Source organism: Tasmannia lanceolata, unplaced genomic scaffold (assembly GCF_043159265.1).
Source record: "Tasmannia lanceolata isolate RefF3 unplaced genomic scaffold, GAP_Taslan_0.1 ptg000013l, whole genome shotgun sequence".
NCBI classification, from domain to species: domain Eukaryota; kingdom Viridiplantae; phylum Streptophyta; class Magnoliopsida; order Canellales; family Winteraceae; genus Tasmannia; species Tasmannia lanceolata.
The window spans coordinates 13210235-13230440 of NW_027518690.1; the positions used below are offsets into that span (position 1 = coordinate 13210235).

General features: G+C 38.1%; 1 protein-coding gene across 3 annotated transcripts; it reads right to left on the bottom strand.

The window, feature by feature from the left end:
• Nucleotides 1-4076: 4076 nt before the first annotated feature.
• Nucleotides 4077-17774, bottom strand: LOC143889836 (3beta-hydroxysteroid-dehydrogenase/decarboxylase-like). Of its 3 annotated transcripts, none has more exons than XM_077394203.1 (13): nt 17620-17774; nt 17181-17435; nt 11212-11301; nt 10962-11095; nt 10672-10842; nt 8775-8900; nt 8211-8290; nt 7154-7352; nt 6436-6553; nt 5999-6173; nt 5285-5441; nt 4788-4854; nt 4077-4632 (listed from the first exon to the last, which is right to left on the bottom strand). In XM_077394203.1, the coding sequence occupies exons 2-13, from the start codon at nt 17413-17415 to the stop codon at nt 4478-4480; spliced, it is 1707 nt and encodes a 568-aa protein (XP_077250318.1). In that variant the 5' UTR covers nt 17416-17435; nt 17620-17774; the 3' UTR covers nt 4077-4477. The 3 variants fall into 3 exon arrangements, with proteins under 3 accessions (XP_077250318.1, XP_077250316.1, XP_077250317.1); XM_077394201.1 differs by having other exon boundaries at nt 17610-17763; XM_077394202.1 differs by having other exon boundaries at nt 17516-17667.
• Between the last annotated feature and the right edge of the window lie 2432 nt (nt 17775-20206).

Here is a 20206-nt window from a genome sequence, read left to right on the forward strand (position 1 = left end):
TCAGGATTGCTCTAATTGTTTTGCCACCGTGAAAGATCACTTTGTTAAGCAGAATAACACGGCGGTTTGGAACCTTCACTACGATATGATTTTTTTTTAGAGAGATTGATAGAGTTGGCCTTGTTTAACATCAAAGAAAAGGCAAGGACTATAGGATTTGGTTGTGAGAGTCGGATGAGTTGTTATTGGTTTGAGCCTTCGATCGTTGCTTCGTTTCTTCTGCTTACGCCTCTCCCACTTGTAAAGCTTGGAAGATTCTTGCACCTCAGGATTTATGTTCTGATGGACCACTTCTTGAACAAGATCTTAATTGTGGTTCATCTGCATAGTTGTTAGCGTCTGATTTTTTATCATTGCGCCTTGTGTGTGGCAGGCGGTGAATCTGTGAATCACATCTTCATTCAGTACTGTATCGCTGACAAGGTTTGGTCTTTTTTTTTGAGTGATTTTGGGATTTCTTGGGTTTTTCCTTGCCACATTGTAGAGTTGTTCGAGCAATGGTCATTTGTCCCTTGGCCGGTCAGAGTCCGAATTTTGTGGGATCTTGCTTTGACGATGATTGTTTGGGAAGAGAAAAATACAGGCGTGTGAGGGTGCCTCAAAGATGTAGCCCATCCTCCACCCAATTCATCTCACGATTGTCTAGTGGGCAGCCATTCTTCCCGAATTTAGCAGATTTTTTGTGTTTTACTTCAAAGATGTTGGGATGAGGTTCAGTTTAGCAAAGCTCTGTCGGATACCCCACACCACAACCCATCTCGTGGTTTCCCAAAACTGAACATTGATGCGTTCAGTCCTTGAAATCTAGGTCCGGCTGGTGTTGGTGGTTTACGATAATATGGCGGAAGTGCTAGCTCTCCCAACGGGTATACGTTTGATTGAGCAGGAGCTGCTGGACACCCATGTTTGGTTGCACGAGGGTGGCTCGGAGAGTAGTAGAATAAGAAGTCAAAAGGAAGGAGACCACATTTGGTTTCTCTAGAAGAATAGTGGAATAGTGGTACCATTCAAAAAAATAAAATAAAAAATAGTGGAATAGTGGTAACTATTGTTTGGTTGCGTGGCAGTTCTCTCGAAGAGTAGTGGTGTCATTACCAAAAAAAAAAGAGTGAAGAGAGATAGGGAACAGTGAGAAAGAAGATAGAAAAGACAAGACCTTTTCCACTATTCTTCTACTAAAAATTGATCATTTTGGTAGAATTTGGCTGGAAGATGAGTAGAGGGGATATTAGTGCCACATGGACGCCACATGTGCAAAAAAGAATGATGATGTCTGGAACATGTTGGGGGAGTGAAACGGAACTTCAATGCAACTAAACAAGGAATCGACATTTATTGGCATTTGAAATTCCAATGAATGCCGAGCATTTGTGCAACTAAATGTTATGGTTGAAGAAGGGAGAGGGGTATCCCTCCTAGTTGGCTGATGCCATTGAGAAGAAATGGGATATAGTGGAGGGATACTAAATGTTCTTTCTGGCGGTCTGTTAACTCATGAAGCAAATGCTCTTGTTCATTTGGTGTTGCTACGTGGAGTTAGAAATGTAGTTACACCTTGATAGGGGGACGTTTGTTTTCATATCTGTTTGTTTGCTTTTTTATTCTCTTCAATTTGTATAAACCATCTCAGTCTTCCTCTTTTTGTATGAACCTTCTTGGTCTTCCTTTTTATTAATGCTGAGAAAAAAAATTGAGGCTAGTCCGATAGTCAAAAGTACCAAGTAATTGCATCTTCACAATATGGCATTTTTAGTAAGGTACTTGCTAAGGCCCTTGTAGTCTAATATGGACTGCCCTTGCACTATGGATTATTGAACAATATTCCTACTTTGTTTTTGCACTGTGCATATTATGTATATTCTCTCTTCTTCTTTTTTTAATTATATCATATGCTTTTAGGAACCATGGCTTTTATAGGTATGGGGTTGAGTTTCAACAATGAATCTCAGCACAAAACAGGGCACTGTCAATTCAAAACACAGTTAAGACTTCACTAATCTGAATGTTCACATGGATTAAAACTCCACAATCATAGGCAATCTGATGCCATTTTGGAGGAGAGTACTTAGCAATGTGCGCTTTTATGTCACATCTTGCAGTGTTTTTAGTGGCGTACTTGATTTCTAGAGTTGTTCCGCAATCGTTTTTTTATTTTGGGTCAGTTCAGGACTCGCAATCGGTTTTCAAAATCCAAATTAAACTAGGCCTAACTGTAAAATGTATCGATTGTTTGAATATTTTGAGAGGGAAATGATATTTCAACCTTGTTTATTTTTTCCAAGAAATGACTGGCCATTCCCTTTTAGTTGCTCCCCCCCTTGAAGATAACTTCATGACTTCATTTTCAGGAAAAGACAAACAAAAAGGGGGTAGAAATATCATTCTCCCTTTTGAGAAAAGCTTATAAGTAGAAAAGGGGTTTTAGGATAAGGTAAGTAGTAGATACGTGAAAGATGATCTGAGTCTTTAGGAAGAAGTGAAACTTTATTATGGTAAATAGAGGCATTCCTTCAAGGATTAACAGTAAAACAAGCTTATCTTGGTAATTTTGCCACCATTACAAAGATAACCCTCAACCCTTTTCTGTTCTTTTCATTTTTAACGCTTTTCATACCATTGGGGCGTTTTGTACTGTTGCTAGTGGAGCTTGTATAGGGCATTACCAGATTACCTGTTATCCACTGTTTGTAGTGCCATTTAAATTTAGGATTGCTAAGCTCTTGACTTTAAATATTGAAGACCTAAGGTGGGCCTGGTGGGTGGATGTTCTGGATTGACCCACGGTGGGCTCACTGTAAAAGTGTTATCCCTAACCGCGATGCCGAATTGAAAAAATCACACCAACTAGACGGTTCAAAATTCCTAATCATCTACACTCAAAAAAGACTTTTCATATGATGTTAGGATCATCTGACCACCATGTGTTTATGGCCAAAATCAATGGTCTCGTCTCGATAGAAACCGTTGAGTGATAAATTCTAGTTTGAATATGATCCAAATTGCATTCCAAAATTGAATTTCAAACAATGATCACTCTCCAATGGTGGAAGTTGAAGATCAGCACATGAGAGCATACCCATAAAAAGTTATGTAAATAATTTTGTCAACCGATTATACCATGTCCTTGGACAACAAATTTCATGATCTGATGACTACCACAAAGGAAGATGAGGGTTCGAGGCTACACATCCGTGTTCATCAAGCTGTCGATTACTGTATGTTTGAATGGAACAGATGAACAATTGACGACTCATTTGCTGTTTAGTCTGATAACATCTTGGTATATAGTGGTAGTAAGAGTGACCATTTAGCGCATTTGCAGCAAGTCATATAGGTTCTCCTCAATGAGAAGCTCTACACTAACATAAAGAAGTGCTCATCCTTACATGGCAATGTCGTGTCTTTAGGTTATGTTATTTCAGTTAAAGGGTTAAAGGCCGATCCTTAAAAGGTGAAAGCCATCACCGAGTGACCAATCCCATAATACTTTAGTAATGTCTGTAGCTTTCATTGGACCAATCTCATAATATTTTAGTGATGTGTGTAGCTTTCATTGACTCGCTACTTTTATTGGCAATTTACTTAGGGATTTAGCACCATCATGAGTCCTATTACAGAGTGCCTTAAGATATTACTTCCAAATAGACTGAGGCAGCAAGTCATATATTTGACAAGATCAAGCAGTTGATGACCAAGGTGCCAGTCCTTGTGTTACCAAATTTTGAAAAGATATTTTTAAAGGAATATGATCCATCTCATGCAGGGGCTGGTATTGTTTTGAGCCAGGAGAGCAGACTCAGAGCACTCTTCAACGAGAAGCATTATGAGTGAAAATGCCTATGTTTTGGGTAGTATTATCGGCCTCCTTATAAAATCAACTTCTTGATCAGGTACATAGTGCAGAAAGTTTCCCGTGCTACAGCTCCAAGCAGTAAGTCAAGAAGTTTACAGCAAGAAACTGCAGTAACTGTCTGTTTTATTTTGATACCACTAACTTTTGTGATGTGTGAATTTTTTCTTGCAAATTTCAAGTCGAACAGCAAACGTTAAGCTGCTCAGAAACCCATAACATGCCATTGGTTGTCATCAAAATTAACATAGCAACAAAACCACATAAAGGTGTATGCGTTGATATGTTTTAACACTGTTTACAAAATAACCGCTTCAATAAAATTTAAAACAAATGACGCCTCAATTTCAAACTAGTATAACAAGCAACGAAAGAATGGTTCTCTGTGTTGGCTTGCACCAAAAAAAAATCCAGTCTCTTAAAGACCAGCCAACACATATTGGATTTAGTGTGATATGCATGAGTCAACCAGACCCATACGTAATATTGGGTCATACATTACCATGGTATCCCATAATGATATCTTAAACATAGGCAAAACCACCCGAAAATCACCATATGGAAACAGGGTTTGCGTGATAGGACTAGATGTCCGATGGGAAATGAGAATCAATTAGAAAATTCAGGCTAATGCATTGCTGAAGATTGCTTGGATGTCAGGAATTTACCAGCGATTTCTGCCTTCAACTTCAATGCGAAAGAAAAGACTTCGAGGACTAGACCATCGATTTGTTCCTCTCTTTTATCATATGCATAGAAAGATATAAAGGCAAAGGGCAATCCTGCATTGTAAGTATAGCATGACTCAGTTTAAAGAAGCTAAAGCTGATGTGTAAGATGAAAGTTCCAAGTGGAAGAAGGGCTAGGGCTAATGCCCTGGTGATAGACATTATGTAAGAAAAAGGAAGAGTGTAATAGGAAGGGAGATGATTCAAACCTATTAGAAATATACTGTGCAGTGACATGCGCATTAGTAAGTTCACAATCAACAGGGAGATAACAACCTGGTGATTCAACAGTTACAGAAGAATATCAATAAATAATCGAAGCAGCCCATAAAACGAAAGCATGGGTCCATGTTGCAATGATTTAGACACGGCCAGCATCAGAGCAAGTTTGTACAGTTAATGGTAGTATTGAAGAAATTATTGAATATATATTAGTTAATAAAATCATGAGTTATACAAATAGAATATAAACAAGAAAAGATAAATTAAGGTTTATAATTTATTCCTAATAGCTTTGTCAATGCATCAGATGAGCACGTCGAAGAAGTGTGTTCAATGTTGAAATTTTTAAAAATAGGTGTCCTTGTTACATAGATTAACATGTTCTACACACACAGATGTATTGATAAATAATTATTAATTAGTGATAATTAAAAGATATGGGGTATAGATGATAAGTGGACATGAAAACATGCAATGGCAATACCTTGAAGAATAGTGGCCAGTCCTTCCCCTGGCAAAGTGATTTTAGAACACCCACTGTGGAATTGTATGTAAATCCCATTGACAAAGCAACACGATGCATCTTCTCTTCTGAAAACTTAAAAGATGAAGCAGGAATTTTCTCGAGTTTATAGCCAAATCTGCACAAATACTTTTCTGTTTGGATCACGTTTGAACGACGATCATGACAAAATAAAATGTCAAGGATTAGTGGTGGTATATAAAAACTTGGCATCAGGCCAACTTGACCACTTTGGCCCCAAAGTCATGGACCATACATTGGCCCCCGCAAGATTGCCACTTTTAAGGTGTCTTGGAGCACTTAATAAGCCAATGATTAATTGGCTGACTTTCTAATAAACTGACCTCTATGGCTACCCAACCTTTAGAAATCAACCTAGCCCAATATCAAAGAAGCAACTCTTCCTGCTCGGTGACATTGTCACACCGCTCAAATATTTAAATTTAGACTTAAGAAGTAGATATCATATACCTACCACTTCATTTTATTTTTTCATATTTTTTCCATTTTTTATGGTTTTGACCATTTTCCATCAATGTGGCCAAGTTACCGCATTTTGAAAAATTCAGTGAATTTGAATGCGGAAATCAGCAAGTCAATTTCACATTGCATTCAAGTTTTTAAACATGAGTCAGTTAATGAAATTTTAACTGCAGAGAAGAAGAGTCGGCATACATTTGTGCAGGTAGAATACTGTGGATGAACAAGAACAGTGTTGCCATCAGGAGAAGCTTTGAAATGGCAGTGATCATAGTATAGCCAGATGTAAAGAAGTGATGGTAGACAGAAATCAAGACTGATAATGTTGTGAGCGTCTGCTTTGTATCTTTCCAGAGAAGTGTGTCCGCAACTGCAAAACAGCGTAAGCACCACTTTAATAATTATAAATGAGAGGGATGCTAGATTCACAGGCACCTTTGCAAAAAAAGGAGCAAAGGGCGCCCTTATTGGTCAAATAACATTAAAGATGGCACAGAAAATTACAATCACAACTGCCTTTAATGATATTTGATCAATAGGGGCGCCCTTTGCTCCCTTTTTTCAAGGGCACATGTGAATCTAGCATTCCTCTATAAATGAATACAGACAGCATATGAATCATTGATCCATACCCTTCCCGCTTCCAAGATATATGGAAGCTTTAGATTGTCGATCTGCTCCTACACTTCTTTTAGTGTGCTGATCAGCCCTCAGATATGAGTAGGACTCTATTGTCCTTTTTAGACCCTCCTACAATCATTATTACAGGACAGTTAAAAATCATAATATTAAAATCCATATCTACTCATCATAGGCATGGACGCCTATGCCACGGTCAGACCTGGTGATCTTGAAAAACTCAACAGGCCAACACATACGTACGCGAGTATGATATTTTATAATAGGGAAATTATATCAACACAACCATATTTTGATATTTTCACAAACCATCCTGTCTTTTAGTATTTAAAAAGATGTCAAAATGTTATTAAATTTCCCAAAAAGCTCTCAGGAACCAATTAAAGAAAAAAAGACAGCTGGGTTTGTGCAAATATCAAAATATGGTTGTGCTGATAATCCCAAAAAGCTCTCAGGAGCCAATTAAAGAAAAAAAGACCGCTGGGTTTGTGCAAATATCAAAATATGGTTGTTCTGATAATATTTCCCTTATTTTATAGCTATTAGTACATAGAAATATATGATATAAAACTACTTGGCTAGAGGAATAGCCTTACATTAAAGTGCATAAATGGTATATGAATAATATCAGAAAAAGGAAAATTGATGCTAGCAATTATTAAATAGCTAGCAATTTTAGCCTATCGTCGGCGAGTACTGATAGAAACAAACCTTAAGTGATACAATGGGTGTATAGCCGAGCCTTTCCTTGGCTTTTGAACAATTAAAAGTCCTGTTAGATGAAAGAAGTCTGATTCTTGATGGTGTTAGTTGAGGTACAGGCATTCCATATGGGGCTAGCAACCTATATGTCAACTCCACTATATGGACAATTGGCATCATAAAAGAGGCAGGGATTTTGATTCTTGGCCTGCATATAAGAGTCAAGTTGGCCACGAAGATGAAGGGCATTCAGTAGCATACAATATAGCAACCTCGTTATTACCAAAATACAGAAGAAATAAACTATCAATTCATTCCAAAAGGACAGATGATCTATTTTATTTATTATGCAATGCAGAATTTGCAGACTAGTTGAGGCTCATTTCAGTGTTCAAGACATCAACTAAGAACTATCTAACTCAAACCAGTATCTCATCTGATCAATACCAAATGAAAGGACAAAGTAATTAATTCTATTATGTTAAATAAATTTAGGCCCTTTTCATTTTAGATTGTGAAAACCGATTGTGGGCCCCAAACCGATTATTGGACCCCAAATTCGGTTTGGACCCCAAATTCGGTTTGGGCCCCACAATCGGTTGCAACAAATCTAAAACGAACATGGCCTTAGTATGATATATACAACTGAGTCAGTATTAAAAATTGCTAAACAGCACATATGGACAATTACTAAATGCCTTCACAGAAGAAAATGAATTCAGAATCAAGAAATTACGTAACAACCTCTCATAGTAGCACATATGGACAATTACTAGATGTTTTCACAAAAAGAAAAGCATGCAGAATCAAGGAATTACATAACTACCTCTCATAGCTTTATCAGACAAAATAATCAATTATTTGTGCGTGTGTGTGTGTGTGTTTGGGGGGGGGGGACTATTTGTGAGCTTGAGCTCATATAGCTTATACAAGCTAGAGTGCCACAAAAACATGGGTCCCACATTACTAGATGCCTTATTAAAAATTGCTAAAAAGCACATATGAACAATTACTAGATGCCTTCATGAAAGTAAATGAATGCAGAATCAAGAAATTACATAACTACCTCTCGTATCCAAGACCCTCGAGAATCAGTGACATGAACTCCCAAAACTTTTTTGGTTCCATATTGGTAATCAAATATGCCTGCATAATAAGCACGCTATAAAGCTAGTTAATAGAACAAAACATTTGAAAATTGAAAACCCTTGAAAGTGGCTTTTAGTTTCCAAATTCTGAGCTCAACTTGGCCATAAAATTAGCCAAACTAATGATGGAAGCAGTGGAGATGAACTAACTATTGAGAGTGTGGTCAGCTTTCAAAATGCGTATGCAGATCAAAACACGGTTGAAGCAAATCCTACTCGACTCGGCACAACACGGTCGAGTACTTGGTTGAGGGCGGCTGAGTACTTGGTTGATGCGGTCATAACTCGGGAGAGTGAAAGAAGTTTTGATTGACTTTGTAGGGCAAAATGCAAATTTGGACAAGAAAATGGCCAAGGTAAAAGGGAGTTGACTTGGGGGAGTCCCTGATGACGCGGGGGAGTTTTGAAAGTATGGGCCAAACCAGTCAATTAGTGAGTTCCTAAAACACTAAACAGAACCTGAAAGCAATAGAAACCAGTACCTGCCCTGCTGCTTTCTTGGCACTGTCACCATCCGAGGCTAAAACTTGCTCAGCACATATATGGGCATGTGCCACATTTTCGACATATGTGAAATCATACAAATTATTGCCATCACCAATAATAAACTGGAAAAGAGAAATAAACATTAAGTGAAAATCAGTCACTTATACAGCCATTATGTGTGCATTACGTTTAATGGAAGTAAGGAAGCATGGATCAACTACAAAATGAAAGGAAAAGAAAAGTGATGAATAAGGACTCAAAGAACAACTTTATAATAAGCAATAAGCAGCTGATGCTCAATAAAAATGACATGAGCTCATATCTCAGTTGGAAGGCACTTTATGAGGTAACCATAATGTTGAGGATTCGATCCCAGCTTACCTACCCGAAAAGGACAAAAGCAGCATATGTTACTTTGTTTCCGTTTTCCGGAGGATTTTTTTCGTGGCTACAAAGAAGTTAAAGTTGGCTGTGTGAATCTTTAACCATCTTTTCTTTTTGTCCCAGAAAAAGAAAAGAAAAAGCATGCGAGCTTCTTAGAGGATGGAAAAGATTTCATGATGGAAACGAATGATTCCAATGAGCTCCAATGCTGATTCTTACTGGGTAAGCTTGATCATCCTAAATTCTCTATGTTTTTCTTGATTTTTTCTTTCTCAATTATTGGTTTTTCATGTCTGCTTGTGATTTTGTGAACTTATCGTAAAATCATTCGCAAGGACGATTATCATTTCTTAGTAAGTTCTTTGTCTTGGGATTCAATTTGAGATCAGTCTTTTCGTATCTATACTTTACTCGGTACAAGCAACGTCTGGTTTCCCATCGCCACTGATTTTGGTTTGGATCTGATTGTTCTGTACTTTCTGTTCAGGGTTTGCAAAGACTTGGCAGTGGCTTTGAGGCCTTATCTTCTTTGCAGCTTTCCACTTTCTACCTGTACATGATTGCAATGTATGGTATAGTAAGCAAATAAAAGCAGCCTTTCAAAAGTTTGCTCTTTAAGGCAGCTTCAAATCAAATCTAATTTCGCCTCACCTTCTTCTAAATCCAGTTCAGTTTCTTCATCTCAAAGTTTGAAGAATGTTGTCATTCACTCAATCATTTCAACAGAAGCTACAGCAGAAGCTTTGTCACTACGGAGTGGATTGAAGCTTATAGACTACCACTATTTCATCATTCAGAAGAAAAAAAGACTACCACTATGTCCAACACGGATTTGGGGATGCACTAGTAAACATAATTGCTAAAATAAGCATACTTTTTTAGTGCAATCACAAGCTGGAAAAGGGTAGCAGCAATATCAGGTAGTGAGGAGGTGTCTCTTCTCTTCTCACAATAGATTTTTTCTATAGATTATAGGACCTACTCCAGGGCCTGAACACCCATGACTTGCCAATTAGTGCATGAACTCCCTAGAGTCTAGGTCACAATTTGAACGACCAATATGAAATTTTGCTTTTGAAAATGTGGTTTTCCCGACAAAAAGGAAAGGTCGAAGTCATGATAAAAAGAAATGGAAGGTTTTCTTCAACCAAGGATTGACTTGTGTGAACCAACAACAGATCATTTTGGAATCTTTCGTCCGAAACAGGGACGTACATTGGGTATGCTTGTTTTGGGGTGTCCGAAACTGATCCATTTTGGCCAAAACTTGAGACCTTTCTTTCAGGCCCAATCAATTGAGTAATTAAAGCACAGTAGTACAAAATTAAAGCATATGAGACAACCGAAGGTTCTAATTGTTAATCAAAAGGAACATTATTTTCGATACAGTATATGTAAATGAAACTCGGAATTATATTCAAACATACGCACAAGAAAAGAGCAACTGAGCAAGACAGAAAACATGTCAGATGAAAACAGATAGTAACCGCAGTCAAAATACATTTATACCTTAGACTTCCCAGCCCTTGCGGCAGAAATCAGAGATGGCACCATCAACTTATCACCAGGACCAAAAATGCTACTAGGACGTATACAACATGTTAAAAGCCCATTCGTACCATTTGCCTTTATGACCAATGCTTCTGCCTCAGCCTTAGTTTGTGAATAGGAATCATTGTACTGAAAAACAGTTGACATCGAACAAAAGCCAAACTAAGGATGAAAATGTCATGACATAGTCTCTAGAAATAATCACACATATGAGAGATCTTAAGAAATAATCTATTCCAAATCAAGACCTTATTTGGGTAGGGCATCGACTCATCCCCATTATATATTCCATGAATGCCATCGAAAACCACGCCAGGAGAGCTAGTATAAATAAGTCTCTTTACTTTGTACTCAATGCAGGCATCAATAACATTCTTAGTTCCTGTAAAACCACAGCAACACGAAAGAACATCAAAACAGTCAAGAAATTAGAACATTTTCTTAAAAATGCATTGATAAGTGAATCTTATTTCGTCATTTACAGGCACAATACTCTACCTTCAACATTGACTGAATGATGAAGCTGGTAATTATTGATGGATGAATCAGGAGCTGCCATGTGGAAAACAGCCTGTGCACCTTTAAATGCTGCAGAATAGAAGAAATATGTTTAAAAAAAGATCAGACAAAGTAAGAGACAGTGTTCCATTGTATCAATAGGTGGTACTCGTAACCATGAAAGACCACACACACCAGAATGTTCCATTACATCATCTTATATTACGTGAAGAGAAATGAAAGGAGTATATACACATCTTGTCAACATGACTATTTTATATAAAGGGTATTTTACAGTCGTGGTCTATGTTGGAAATTTGTGGAATGTTTCTTTTGCAATGCATTGATATTTGGATCATGGATAACAAAGAAAACACATGTAAGAGGTTCTTCTTTTTCGCAGGCTTTGGGCTTAGATGGACTCTCTCCAAATCGCTGCTGGGAAGAGTAAGGAGGAGCTAGCCTTGGAGCATCTCATTATTCGATGGAGAAGCCTTGAGCTTCTCACCTATTTGAAGTTCAAAGGTTCCTCCACTTCTTGCTCTTAGGTGAAAAGTATGAGCGCTATAGGCCCTCTCTCTCTTATTTGTAGGGAAGCCCTAAGAGTCAGGCTATGAAGAGGGGTCTACTTGGATTAAGAAACTCATGGGATTTGTCCAATACTTCAACAACCTTATACGCAAGGTAATGCCCTGTAACACTATGCTCCTAAGAGACTGTTCACACCAAGGCTAGTCATTAATTATTAATCCAATTTTATCAAATATGTTTATATTGTGGTCTCTCTCCTCTCACCTTAAAAGCTTTTGCTCAATATTTAACTACCGGGCCTACACAGAAAAACCATGCATTCCAAGTTAATTCAATTCTCTTTGACAGATGAAACCATTTGTTAGATTTTACAATATGAATATATAAATATATAATACCTTTGGAAATGTATATCACTGGAAAACAGTAAATCAAATTAAATCAACTGGAATACACTTACAAAGGCAAAAAATTATTTAAGGAGATTCTATTTTGATAATTTATGCTCTAAGTACAATCTAGATGTGTACCCAAAACACGATATTTTCCTTCTTTAGGATCACACTTCCGGGGCATGACAAGAGATGAATCAATCTTTTTCCTTAGTCGGTACAGAATTCTTCAAGTAGCTTACACAAATATAAGAAGCTTAGCCACTAGGAAGTATCAACACACAAAGAAAATGAGTAGATCAACATTGTTTTTATTCGGAATAGGGCAGAATGGCAGATAGCATTTTAGTGTCGACAAAGAAAATGATCCATCTCATCTATTAATTAGGAGCAAAACAAGTGCATGAAAGAAATTTATACCTCTCTTTGTGATAAGATCCCCAATTGAATAAGACAAGGAAGATGACATATTCTATTAAATATAGCTGAAAGTTACATAAAACGTTCTCTTTGAGGGGAACGATTCCTCCAATTCACCTTTCGGCTATATAAGATTTGAATAATGGCTAAGAATGGTTAGGTGGTAAACTGATAGTAATTAGGAGGGAGATTAGGAGAGAATCTATCTAGTAGTTAATTTGAATTTGAATAAAGAGAGGATAATATAATAAAGAGAGTATGATAGGAAGCTGAGAGAGAAGTAATCTCTCTATTCCACCTCCTAATTACAAGCCATTATTCAAATTAACTACTAGAGTCATAGTTGTCAACCCGTGACTCGACTCGTGACTCGATTTCTTAATTTTATGACTCGTGACTCGACTTGACTCATGACTCGTAAGAGTTTTTTATAAGAACGGAAATTCAGTTGAAAAAATATAATTATATATCAAAAGATAAAGTATGTAAAAAGTATAACTCAATAGCACATAGATAAAGCACTAAGCCACAAATATAAATAAGTATATGCTTGTAACTTGTACGCACAGAAATAATTAAGTTCTGGTTGAAACTTAATCCTGGGTGAAAACCCTTGCTTTTAGATTTGTACCCGCCCATGATTTATGGTATGGTTGGAGATTTATGGTATGATTGGAAGGAGATTTGTGGTGGTTCAAGCCAATAACCCAAGATTGTCCAAGACTTAGGAGCCTCCCACACATGGTTTTTTGAAGCTAAACTTTGATGGGTCTAACATGGGGAACCCTTGTCCTGCGGGAATTGAGGGAGTCTTGGGGGATGAATTTGAAGCTATGAAATGGGCCTTTGCGGGTCCCATGGGAATCGTAGACACTAATGAAGCTGAAGTGTGTTCTATCTACCAAGGAATAAGGTATCTTGAGAATGAAGATTTGAATAAGATAGTGGTAGAAGGAGACTCGCACAATGTGATAAAGTGGCTTAGTGGCTCTCATTCCTTCCATTGGAGATTTGCCTCTTTCTTCAACGAGATCCAAGACAGGGTGGGGGATGCATTGATTTCTTTCCATCATGTTAGGAGGTCGGCTAGTGGTGTGGCAGATAGTTTTGTTAGAGATGGTGTCTCTAGGGAGAGGATTGAGCCATTTGATTTCGTTCCTCCCTGACCCTTGCAGTGGGGCTTGTTCTTGACTTTCTTTTTCTTTTTCTGCTTCTTTATTTTTATAGACCCCAGTCTGTTTTTGTATTTCATGCAATTGCCTACCAATAAAAAAATTAAGTTATAAGTTCCAACTTCCTAGTTTTCAACCATCAAAACAAGAAAGCCTAAGTCCAACGACTCGACTTGACTCGTAAGAGTCTTATTTTTCGAATCGACTAATAGCGACTCGTAAGAGTCTTCAACATAGGTAAGCTACTCATGCGACTCGACTTGAAAGCCCAGCAACTCGACTCAACTCGAGAGTTGACTCCTACGGCCCGTAAGAGTTTGACAACTCATGCATTAACCTTGTCTGGTCATTTCCCTTCGATAAGAAATGTTACGTTCCATTGGAGATGAAGACGAGAGAGAGAGAGAGAAGAGAAAAACGAGTGAATGAGTCTCACCGCACGCACTGTTTATTATATATATATATATATGTGTGTGTGTGTGTGTGTGCATGGGAAAAGACAGAACTGACCCTATAAAGGGGGGTGCGCACATACATAGCCTTATTCAACACTCCCCCTCAAGCTGGAGTTTGTATATCATACATTCCTAGCTTGTTACATAAATCGATCAATCGAGCTCTACTCAATGGTTTTGTAAACATGTTCGCTATTTGATTATTTGACCTTGTAAAAATAGTGCAAATCTCCCCTTCTTGGATCCGATGACGAATAAAGTGACAATCAACCTCTATATGTTTTGTCCGCTCGTGAAAGACTGGATTCATGGCTACATGAATGGCGGACTTGTTATCACAGAAAAGCGACGCAGGAGATGTGTAGGGCAACCCAATCTCTAACATGAATGACCTCAACCAGATCAACTCGCAACTTGTATAGGCCATGGCTCTGTACTAAGCTTCTGCACTTGACCGTGATACAACTTCCTGTTTCTTGCTTTTCCAAGACACTGGGTTACCTCCAACAAAAGTACAATAGCCATTTGTAGACCTCCTATCTGCAGGAGATCCCGCTCAACCTGCAACTGAATATCCCTCAATCCTCATGTGATTATGTTTTCTGAAGAGGAGACCTTTACTAGGAGCTTTCTTCAGATATTTCACTATCTGAATAACTGTCGAACAATGAGATATAAATAAGCACCAACACCATGAGCAAACATGATTATCATAAGAAAAACACTAAACAATTCCCGGAACCAACTACAAGATGAAAATCATCAACAAAAGGGTATCTAGAACATGAATGGGACGGGATGGAAGTTTAGTGACTGAATTTAATAGATATGGGGACAAAAATTGATATGAAAAAGGACAAAGAGACAACAAATTGATGTTAGGGTTGGTTTAGGGGGTTGCGGCAATGGTAGGGACAGCAAAATGATGCTAGAGTTAGGTTTTAGAAGGTTGCGACAAAGGGAGGAGCAGTAAGGGAGGTCTGTAAAAAAAAAAAAAAAGGGTAGGTTTAGGGTTAGGGTCTGTAGGTTTAGGGTTTGTATTATGTACCTTTGATCTTCATGGCTTTGATACCATGTTACGTTCCATTGGAGATGAAGACGATGGAGATTGAGATAGAGATAGAGAAGAGAAAAATGAGTGAATGAGTCTCACGCCATGCGCTGTTTTTTATTGATACGTATGTGTGTATATGTGTATACATGGGAAAAGACAGAGCTGCCCCTATAAAGGGGGGTGCGCACATACACAGCCTTATTCAACGAGAAATAATTGTTGTGTTTTACAATGATGCCCTAGACTAAATTTCTTATCGCAATTGTAGCATTTACCTTATCTCGATTGGTGTTTTGATGATTACTTGATCCAGTTGTAGTCTGCATATCTTGGTGCCATGGTCGTAGTGTGATGACGTTGTGCCGCCAGCTTCTCCTCTTGAAATCGAGCAAGGGCAAAGACGTTCATCAAGGTACTCCGACGTAGCACTTGAACCTCATGACGGATGTCCTCTCTAAGGCCACTAAGAAGTAGCTCTTGAAGAAGGATTCCATGAGCCCATAGGTGCAGTTGGCAAGTCTTTAAAACTGGAGTTGATATTCTTGAACGATGGTCATTTGAAAGAGCCAAATCAATGATCCGGTGAAATCTTCAAATTGGCTTAGTCCAAAACGAACACATAGAACCTTGACAAATTCAGGCTAGGATGATGTGCCTTCATCTTCCCGTACCATTGGTACCATTGGATGGCCTCCTTCTCCAGATGGACGGATGCAATTTGTACTCGGCCTCCCTCTTGTATCTGATTAAATGAGAAATAATTCCCTACCATGTAGATCTAGTCGGTTGGATGATGCCCATTGAACTTCGGAAGGTCAATCTTGGGTGGGCATGGACGTCCATGTTGGTGAAAAGTGTCTTAATATCGTGGGGTTGGCAGCGGAGGCTGTGATTGAGGTTGGGGGCTTGATTGTCATGATCGGTTCTTTATCAAACCAATCTTCTCTTGCATTGATGATGCTACTTGATCAAATCGCTCATGAATCGTTGTTAACTCAGCAAAACCTTCATGTGATCAACCTCCTTTGAAAGCTCTGCATCAGTAACCTCTGATACAAGATGATAAGATACCCAATTGAACAAGACAAGGAATATGATGTATTTTATAAAATATAGCTAGAAATTACATAAAACGTTCTCTTCAAGGGGAATGATTCCTCCAATTCACATTTCGGTTATATAAGATTTCTCATGATGGCTCTCTTCTCTCTCTGCTTCCTATTTATCCTTTCCTTATTCAAATTCAAATTCAAATTCAAATTGACTACTAGAGAGATTCTCATAACCTCCATCCTAATTACCATCACTTTACCACCTTACCATTCTTAGTCATTATTCACAGACAAATTAACTAATAAAGAGATTCTCTCCTACCCTACCTCCTAATTACAAGCCATTATTCAAATTCAAATTAACTATTAGAGATATTTTATCCTAATCTCCCTCCCAATCCCTATTAGTTCATCAACCTACCGTTATCAACTATTATTCAAATTCATAAAATTTAGATCTAACAAGTTGAGATGACTGGGTTGTCGCTACATGGACGGCTAAGATTAATCATGCATGGATCCTGCCTGGGTGTGTATCACTTTGCCTTTTCCAACATGTGAATCTACATTGAATGCATCACATCAACAAAATCTAATGGCAAGGAATCCAAAATATTTTTATCAATCAACCCATATCCTTAAAATTCTACCCGCTATCAATAACAAATCAAACAACACTTGGGAATGGAACTCAACAATACAAATAACATGCAATTACAAACAATCAAACACGCACCCCAATGTAAATTCCAACAAATACTCAAGTTCCAAATAAGTAACTATCCATCTAATGACAAAATTAGTAAATTCCAACAAATACTCAAGTAATTAATTATCCATCTAATGACAAAATTAGCAAATGGGCAATGAGATTTATTCAGTTAGGAGATAACCTTGAACTACTTGGGCCTTGTTTCGCAGATCGGCAGAGACATAGAGAGCTCGGCCTGATCGAAGAGCGTGCCCTAGGTCACTATCCTCTTCGTTGGGATCGAGTTTGATGGTGGGGCCCAAATCGGCGATTCGAACAGACCATTTTCCAGATCGAATGAGCATTTCCACTAAATGTCGTGCTGCAAAACCCCTTCCTCCTGTCACCACACACCATCTCTCTTCTTCCTCCACCATTTCTGCTACAAACCCTAACCCTAGAAGAGAAAAAACGGCACCAAAATTTCAAGAATAGCCGAAAATAAACTCAGGTAACGAATAAAAACGAAAGACATACTTATTTTTTGAGCTGATTGAAACCTAGCGATTAACTGATTCGTAGAATTTGTTCTATGAATCTGGGAAATTGAAAATGAAGCTGATATTCACACCTTTTTTCACCTTTTGTTTTTAAAAAATCCTTCTTCTGTTGCTATGGTGTTCTCGTGCGCCTATCGAATCTGTTGGTTCACAACTTCACATCAACTGAAATATATTAGCTTATTTATGCGGCCTCTATTTTTCATAGTCGCGCCCCTCTCTATGTTGTCTAACGATATGAAAGACTAATTTGGAACTTTCGCACTTCCTTTTCAAAAAGCGTAATGACATATTTGCCCACCATTTAGCCCCCCCTACTACAGTGTATTTATGAATTATGACTACTCTTTTACACTAGAGAGGGTCGTCCTACTTCCCCTACACACTGGAGAGAGCTGTCCTAATATGTCACCTCCCTCGGAAGTAATATATTCACGCCCTTTTATTCTCCGGCCCATGGCCCCCTCCAGCGTATTTATGAGTTATAAATTATAACCAAGGTTTTAAATTTCGTCCAGTCAAGACCGAGACCGAAATGGCCCGGAATTGAAATTGGCGAATTGTACCAAATTTCGTTAATTTCGGCAAAATTTTAAAAAAATATATATTAATTTTTTATTACTTTATGAAATTTCCGCCTAAAAATTCAAAATTTCATGGCCCATTACCAAATTTCCTCTGAAATTTCGGTTTCAGTGGGTCTGAAATTACCCCCGAAACCGAAATTTAAAACCTTGATTATAACTACTCTTTTTACACTGCAAGAGGGTGGCTCAGGAAGAAAAGGGGCGAATATATCATTTCCTTTTAAAACAATACAGTGGGATGATCCGGACCGTGCATATATTGGGCCCCTACATAAATAGGTCGTGCCTCAAAAGTCATCCCCATAGGTTGATCCTAACCCTCCAATTTGTAGAAAGGCGAATATATCATTTCTCTTTATAAAATACAGTGGCCCCCACTCTGTTCAATGATCCAGACCAGACATTTGTTGAACCCAGTGTAAATAGGTCCTGCCCCGAAAATCATCTCCACCAGATGATCCTAACCCTCGGATCTGTCAACTTGGTTAAGTTACCAATCGGAGGGTTATGATCATGCGTTGGAGATGATTTTCGGAGCACAGGACCCATTTACGTTGGTGTCAAACAAATCAATGGCTTGGATCATGGAACAATGCGGGCCCCACAGCCCCCACTATAATTTTTTTTGCACATACGTATATATGTGTCTGCAAACTGAAAAGGGAAATGATATGTTCATCCATTTTCTTCACGGAACCGAAATTTCAGTTGAAATCCTGAAATTTCAGCCGAAATTTCGTAAAGAGGTGCGAAATGTCATTTTTTTTGGGCGAAATTTCGGCAGAAATTTTGTAAAGGAATAAAAAATTAATATTGTTAATGGAATTTCACAGAAATTACCGAAATTTTGTGCATTTCGGGAATTTCGGATTTCGCTCATTTCAGTTCAGTCAAAATTAAAACCATGGTCATAAATACCCTGGAGGGGGGTGTCCCTGAGAAGAAATGGGGACGAATATAGACAAAAGTACAAAACCCTTTTTTTCTTCGTTGTAATTTTGTGAAACAAAATAGGGCATTATAGTAAATAAACAGTCGATCCCCTTGATTTTAAACCCTTTTCTTTCGTGGCGGGAAAACACAAACAACAGTTCCACATAAGCTAAAATCAGCAGTTTAGAAAGTAAAAGGACGAGGAAGAAAGGAGGAAAGGTGTGGACGAAAACCTAAACAGACTCCAATCTCTCGTATTCGGAGCGATCTCGCCATTGAAAAAGGGGATTTCTCATCCGCCCTAGTCCTAGGTCTCCGCCTTGTTGGATTCCTCGATTCCCATTCCCATGACGCCATTGATTCCGCCTTCATTCATCCAATCATTAGGGAAATCATGTCAAAGATCGACACAGCTCATCAAGTGGATACGCGAATTTTGGAATCCGGGATTTCTTCAAAATTGTAGCTAAGAGACAAGAAAAGAGGCGGGCTAGCCGTCGTTTCTGACTTCTCGTCCGTCTTTCCGTCAGCAAGAAAGTAACAGATCCTCCCATATTTCCAAGTTTTAGAAATCTTGGGATGCAAAAGAGATTTTTAAAACCTGAATTTCTCACTTAAAATCCAAGAAACGTTGTGAGGACAGCGGTAGTAGCATGATCATGAACCCTCTTTTACACTGTTTTCAAACTAAAAACCTGGATTCTAAAATCCGTGTATCCAAACGGTCCCTAAGTCTTTAAAACTTGTAACCTTGATCAACCATGATCCTTCTTATCTTACTTGTAACTTTAACTTATATAAACCCTCCCTCTACATCCTATACCCTCCTCGTTTGCTTCCAATAACACCTTCGTGTTTACTTCCTATGATGCTTCCCACACACTTACTCTCGGCTTTCACACCATTTTCTTGGTGAGAAATTAGAGAAGATTTCACTAATCTTTGAATTTCTTTGATGATTACAATCAACCCTAATGGGTGTTTATACAGAACACTCAAAGGGATAAACATAGCATGAGATTAACATAATAATAGAAAGTGATAATAAGGGCCCGTTTGGATACCCCTTGGACTTGGATTTGGAGGTGAATTTGGATTTCCAAAATCCATTGATTTGAAATCAAGAATTTTAAAATTCACAAATTTAT

Bases quoted from the DNA above. Each gene is read 5' to 3' on its own strand.
- LOC143889836 (XM_077394203.1), bottom strand. From the start codon at position 17,415: ATGGTGGAGGAAGAAGAGAGATGGTGTGTGGTGACAGGAGGAAGGGGT. The intron at 10,843-10,961 runs GTCTTGATTTGG...ACTGTTTTTCAG, and splicing joins CGATGCCCTACCCAAATAAG to TACAATGATTCCTATTCACA. The intron at 6,554-7,153 runs GTTTGTTTCTAT...TAATGATTGTAG, and splicing joins CACCCATTGTATCACTTAAG to GAGGGTCTAAAAAGGACAAT.